This window comes from Amphiura filiformis, chromosome 3 (assembly GCF_039555335.1).
Source record: "Amphiura filiformis chromosome 3, Afil_fr2py, whole genome shotgun sequence".
NCBI lineage: Eukaryota > Metazoa > Echinodermata > Ophiuroidea > Amphilepidida > Amphiuridae > Amphiura > Amphiura filiformis.
In genome coordinates this window covers 19,496,531-19,503,248 of record NC_092630.1, presented here as the reverse complement: position 1 = coordinate 19,503,248, position 6,718 = coordinate 19,496,531, and the positions used below count along the sequence as shown (strand labels likewise).

Below are 6,718 nucleotides of genomic sequence, written 5' to 3'. Positions count from 1 at the left end.
TAAGGCCACATAAAATTTGTTTAAAAAGTTCTTTCACGTTCCGTCTGTTGTTTCTACTTTCTATTTTATTTAGCATTGTTTTTAGGTCAAGAAAAAAAAGTTGTTTGCTTCAATTGCTTGTCCTCGACCTCGAGGCCTCGTCCGTCCGGTCCGACCAGAGAAAATAAAGGTAGAGAAGCGACACTCCGTACAATTAACGTGCAGACGGCCTATACCGATGTGAGGACAGAAAATGTGACTCTCCTGCTAGTCTCGGGCGCGGGCCAGACTGTATGCGGTATGAACAAAAACATAATTAACTGGTTGTGTAGGAGACTAGCAGGAGAGTCACATTTTTCTGTCCTCTGCTGTCCTCCGGAGTGTCGCGGTCCTGGTCCGACCGGACTGAGTAAACCAACATTAGTCTCGGTAGTCCCGACCATGAGAACTTTTTTTTGTTTTTGAAAAAAGGGTTTTTTATAACATTTTCCCAAAAAAGTCATGAACTTTTCATCGTCTGAAAAACTGAAGATATAACAGAAATGTTGTAAAATACCCGTACCATGTCATGTTTCCCTGTCCTGTTGTCCGGGCTGAGGGTTTCGATATTTCGTATTATTAATAGGCCTATCAGCATCTGCATAGCCTACTGAGGCCTAAATAAAATATTGTTCACCTTAAAAATGCAGCATTTTAAGTCTGCCAGGCTTACATGCCAAATATTAATTAAAGGTAGGGTTGAGGCCTACCTTGATTTTGTCTTTGTATACGCTTTGGTCAGTGGGTTTTACATACAAACAAGCCCGGCGGGCAAACAAGTACCGGGTAGGCCTACTTCACAAATCACAATTACATTATAGGCTTACTTAGGCCTAATATTGGTAGGCCTACTTGAAAAAAAAAATATAGGCCCTATAAGAAAAAAAAAAGAAGAAAAAAAAACTTCCCGACCGACCGACCCAACTTTTGAAAGTGATATTGACAAGCAAACAACTTATTTTTTCGGCCTTATGAACTAAACGGAAAATGTTGCAAAAAAAAAAGTGATCTGTTATAACATTTGGTATTTTTGAAATGACCGAAGAAAACAGCAGTAGGCCTACTGACGAAGTTGAAGCCCCATAAATTTATACTGTAGATAGGCCTACTGTCAGTAAAATTAGGCCTACAGATTCGTGTAAAATGTCTTATTTTGTCTCAAATAGGCCTACACGGCTTTCGGCTGAACCACTCGCAGGCTATGTTAGCACATCTATACTGCGCCAATAAAGTATCCTTACACTTGGAAAAATAATCACAATTTCAAAACTGAACAATATTGAGGTAAATTTGTTTTTTTATTTTTTTAATAGATGCACTATCTATAATCCTGCACATTATGACACGTACACCACATTGAATCCAATGTGACCTCAAGAAGTAAAGTTATACAAGCAATTGAATAGACGAAGATCCGTTTTAAAAGTAACTAACTGGCCTATATACAAGGCGCAAAAAGATTCCAACAAGCGAAACAAAGAGACAACACAGTTTCTTCAATCAAAGTATTCTTAGAATACTTTGCTTCAATGAAGCGTTAGGCCTATTTAAAGCAGTTTTATTTCAGTTTTTACTTCTTTTTACTTTTTATAACTTTCTTTTTATTTTTCAGTTCTTTTGTTTCAGTTTTCTTCTGTTCCTTTTGTTTTAAATTAAAGTCAAACGCATAAATTAGCCATTCACCACTCTCAAACCAAATGTCTGTGGAGTTTTGTCACTTTTAAAACGGGACCTTCGTCTGATCAAATGCTTGTAACTTTACTTTTTGAAGTCACATTGGATTCATAATCATTCATTGTGGTGTCATGGATCAGATAGTGCATCTATTAAAAAAACAAATTTACCCCAATATTGTTCAGTTTGGAAATTGTGAATATTTTTCCAAGTGTAGGCTAAGGATACTTTATTTGCGCAGTAGGGGCCTACTGACAAAGGTACCAAAATTTGAATTTGAATGATTTTTACGATCTTCTGGATGACAGGATGAGCAAATCACTGAATACGGTATCAATTTTTAAAAATTTGCCATAAAATGGGTAGGCCTATTACATTGCGAATTTCAAAATTCAAAATTATTTGATATCAGAAGGACATTCTTCGTATTCAGAATGCAATTCGACATGATGTGCTCAGGCCCGTACGCAGGGGGGGGGGTGCCGTGCGGGGTGCTTTTTGGACACTAAAAAAGGTTCAAATTTTGGGAAGAAAGTCCACTTTTCACAAAATCGCCCTCCCCTTGGAAAAAAAAAGTCCACTTTTTCAAAATCAGCACCCCCCCAAATGAAATCCTGCGTACGGGCCTGGATGTGCCGATTGTGCTCTAAAAACTCCCACAATAAATAGGCCTACATTAGGCCTACTGTCCAAACGTTCATAGGGCCTACCCCATCCCTTAAATTATTTTATTTCATTACTTTTTTCTCTCGTCAAACACCGCGCCTTGCTCACGTGACCAAAGTTCCCTGTTTTTCACGAAAGTTCTCGCGAGATTTCTCAACCAAAAGGTCACTGAAAAAAATGTCAATATGGCGAGTCGTCGAGTAGGGCTTCCCTTTTTGCCCAATTCTACCAGTAACAATGACCCTCACAGTGAACTTTTTCAAGCATGTAGAAATGGAGACATTACCAGAGTTAAAAAACTTGTTAATCCAGCAAATGTTAATGCTAAAGATACTGCAGGAAGGAAGAGTTCACCGCTTCATTTTGCGGCAGGTAGGCCAACATTCAATCATCATTGATCATAATGCAATGCCAATGCCAATGCCAATGAATCATCATGTTCCTCATTCACATTCAATCATAGTGCAATCATAATCATTCATGCATTGTCTAGGTATGCCAGTAGACTGCGGAACTCAGTCCTCAATGATAGTCAGTCATTTATATTTTGGTCATTATATGACTATCATTTGAGGACTGTCTGAGTTCTTACGATACATCTTCGTGACTTCGAGGTGCAGTTTCAGACAATAGCTTGGGATTATTGGGGCAGCTATACGGCCAATGACGGCAGAGGTTTAATCTATTGAATCCTTTCATGACCACTGAAGCATAGTCAAGTCTGCCAAGGACACTCGGCACATACAAAAATTATCTAATACTTGTCACCAATGCGCTATATAATTTTTGAGAAAAATGCAAAAATAGGCACAAAATTGGGCAGGGGTGTAGTGCTCCCTTAAAGTCCACAACCACATGTTTCTCATTTAATTGTGTGATACAATCACAGTTACTTCAATGACAAGTTTGACATTAGCAACAATGAGTTGTACCGTCCATCATCAAGCCATTTACCACAGCAATGTGCCAATGGCATGCCAATGATACTATTGGGAGTCAAAGGCCTCACACAGTATTGTTAACTTTGCATCCATCCACTATTTGCTCTGTATAAATGGTGCATCCAACTGAAATTAGTGTATGTACCTGTAGCTTCACAACCCATTTCAATATTGCACAGGTAAATCAGAAACACATGTCACAAGCAAACTTCTGTACAAATTCAACTTATGCAAATGAATCAACCACAGCTCATTATAACCCAATGACATCACCAGCTCAAATTACATCCCATTGAAATACATGTACCGTATTCATTCCAATAAGAGCCGAGGGCGCTTAACAAAGTCATTTTGGGTGGGCGCTTATTTTTTACCTAGTTTACCTAATTTTTTCGTAAGGGGTGTTGAATAGAGACAAATTTACGTATGTTTTAAAAGAGTCCTGAGACGTTCTAGTAGCTTTTCTGATGCAGAAAATGTACGGTATTGCAAGTTTACACAGGACTTGCAGTCCTCCAGCCATTTCACCGTATCGACGTCTATTTGTCACTTCAACAGGCATTGAGTTTTGCAAAGTGACAGGTGTGCTGTAAATCGCACGCCTGGATAACCCGAGGTGTGCTCTTAGGTGTGCTGCAAATCGCACACCTAAATAAATCAAGGTGTGCTTTTTTCAAAACTGGTGTATGACTATGATTTCATTTTCAGTTAAAACTTAGCAATATTGTGACTACATGTACTTTTTTTAATTGGCCACGGTTAAGCTCTGGGGTAATGAACGGTGCATTCTGCAAAGATGTCTTTTAGCTGTAAATTTGCTTTGGTGATAACTTTGCTTGTATCATTCGTGGTTAATTGAAAAAATACAATAACAAGAAAAAATTATTTTACAAGTTGGTATGCACAAAGGGCAAAGTTGTATTGTGTTCATATCACAATCTACCGTAATTTTTTAATTTTGTTTTTTACATTTTTATATTCCCCTGGATTTAGAATGTCCCTGGACCTTGGACTAATTGCTAGTGTCATTTGTAATTAATTTAATAAAAAATACAAAATAATTACATAAAGATTTTAAAAAATTATAAATTCTTGTTTAAAATAGGCAAATTCAGTAACTTATGTTCACATAATAATCTATGAATGATTTTCAAATGCATTTGTTTTGTATGCTTCTTTACATCATAAATAGGTTGCAATGTGAACATCAATTATAAATTTGCCTATTTTGAACATGAATTAATAATTTTTTAAATCTTTTGTAATTTTTTTTTTATTTCTAAAAATTTTTTCAGTTACATTCTTAAGTTCCAGGGACATTCTAAATCCAAAAAAAAAAAAAAAAAAAAAAAAAAAAAATTTTTTTTTTTTTTTAGGCGCATTGAAAAATCGCACCCTCGGCGCATTTTCAGGCGCGGCGGCGCGTGCGACTCGCACTCGCACGCCTTAAAACTCAATGCCTGCTTCAACATTGATGGTACCCTTTAGCAAATTGGAAATTTCCTGGGTGGGCGCTTATTTAGGCACGGGCGCTTATTGGAACGAATACGGTAACTGATGTAAGTGGAACCAACATTACTCAAATTTCAAGGCCTTTTTGTAAAAAATTATAAGTTTTTCGGAGATTTTCAAAGTTTTTCTACGGAAGTTTAAGGTTTATTCAAGCTACTTGTGTAGGAAGTACAAGTGGAGACAGCCAAATGTTGATGGACAAATGTAATATGCATGAGCATTTTCATAGTCCAGAACAAATTTTCTTGAAAATCCATGCACCTGATTGGTCAGTTCAGTGCATGGGGTTGTAATGTGAGCAGCTCTGTGTGTACTGTTGGTTGGTGGTTTCCCAACTGTGCAATTGATCATCATGGTGGTGGTACCTGGTGTGTTCTCTTAATTATTTGTACAGTGCCAATGGTGCAAGTTTGATTGTGCATGTTTGTGGACTTAACATGGTTTGGAAACAAGCTCTTCTGAACTGATTTTTTTCATTCCAAATGTTGGTGCAGAAAAACTTTTCTCATGAACCCCGCCACAATTTGTCTATTTGTTCAATTTCAGGATTTGGTCGCAAAGATGTGGTAGAACTTCTGCTGCAGACAGGTGCCAATGTGCATTCAAGAGATGACGGTGGCCTGATACCACTCCATAATGCCTGCTCCTTTGGTCATGCTGAAGTAGTGACCACTTTACTCAGGCATGGTGCTGATGCCAATGCTAGAGATAACTGGAATTATACCCCTCTTCATGAAGCTGCCATCAAAGGAAAAATTGATGTGTGTATCGGTAAGTTCCTTGATACTATAGAATACAGGCAGTTGCATCCTGTTATTAGGGTTAACATTAGTAGGGATTAGGGTTAGGGTAAGTGCAAGTTCATATTTAGGATGCACTAGTAAGTAACCTTTACGATAGGGATGGATTATTCCTTTTATTTTCTCGAACGTTTAATGCATCAGTGATGCATATGTTTAACATATTAAGGAGGCTGTGTACTCTCAGACATGCATGTAGTAAAAGTGCAATAACTTTGTAATTATTCGCGCAAGATAAAAGTAGGCCTATACATTTTTATGAAGGCAAGACATCAATAAATCTTGATATAAAAAATACAGATTTGGGGTAAAAACAACAATTATGAAGAAAATCACAAAAAAGTGAGTTTTTGGCAATATTTGTTAGGTAGGCCTATACATCATAACAAAAAACACTCTTTCTAAAATATTTTATTTTGTTTTTAGCTCAATCTTGAGGCTCCATTCCAAAAACGTTGATATTGGCCTTATTTTTTGAGATATTGACCATATAAGGCATCAAATTGAACTTTTAAAATTCACAAACGCCTATTTGCACAAAATGATGCCTAAAATCGGAAATAGACCAAAATATAAAAAAATGAGAAAACCGTTTCTTGAGTCAATCACGCTTTTTACGATGATCATACATGTATATATAATGTTTACCTATAGATGCTGTATTTATTGAGTTATCGTGTACCTAAATAAATCATTTTACCGAGAAAATGAACATTGAAATAATGGCCGTTGAAGTTTAAAGTGGTCACATTTTGCACTTTCATCGAATCTCACAGGAGAATGCGGCAGTTTTCGCTTTTGTACCTTATATTACGTGAACATCGGGTAAATCCACAGCCCCTTGAGAAGTTTGAGCGAAATCCATTCATAACTTGATATTTAAATCGGGGGAAAGAACTTGAAAAAACCCACATTTTATCAGTTAAAACAGAGCCATTTGACCACTAGGTTTTTGTGAAATCAGTGCTTCCGTGGTGTTTCCATAAGATACGCCGCGCATGCAGATAGCGTCGCGTATGCGTAGTGTATTTAAACAAATTGCGCGATACGCAACGTGATGCGTTGTTGCGCGCGTATACCCTGCTGGTTCAACAAAGATTTTCTTTC

The 6,718-nt window shown here is 37.2% G+C and overlaps 1 protein-coding gene across 1 annotated transcript in view; it reads left to right on the top strand.

Annotated features, from left to right (window-relative positions):
* Nucleotides 1-2,523: 2,523 nt before the first annotated feature.
* LOC140148169 (poly [ADP-ribose] polymerase tankyrase-2-like) overlaps nucleotides 2,524-6,718 on the top strand; it is a 30,384-nt gene continuing 26,189 nt past the window's right edge. The window contains 2 exon segments of the mRNA XM_072170031.1: nucleotides 2,524-2,730; nucleotides 5,358-5,582. Of these exon segments, the coding sequence (XP_072026132.1) occupies nucleotides 2,544-2,730; nucleotides 5,358-5,582 (412 nt within the window). The 5' untranslated portion in view covers nucleotides 2,524-2,543.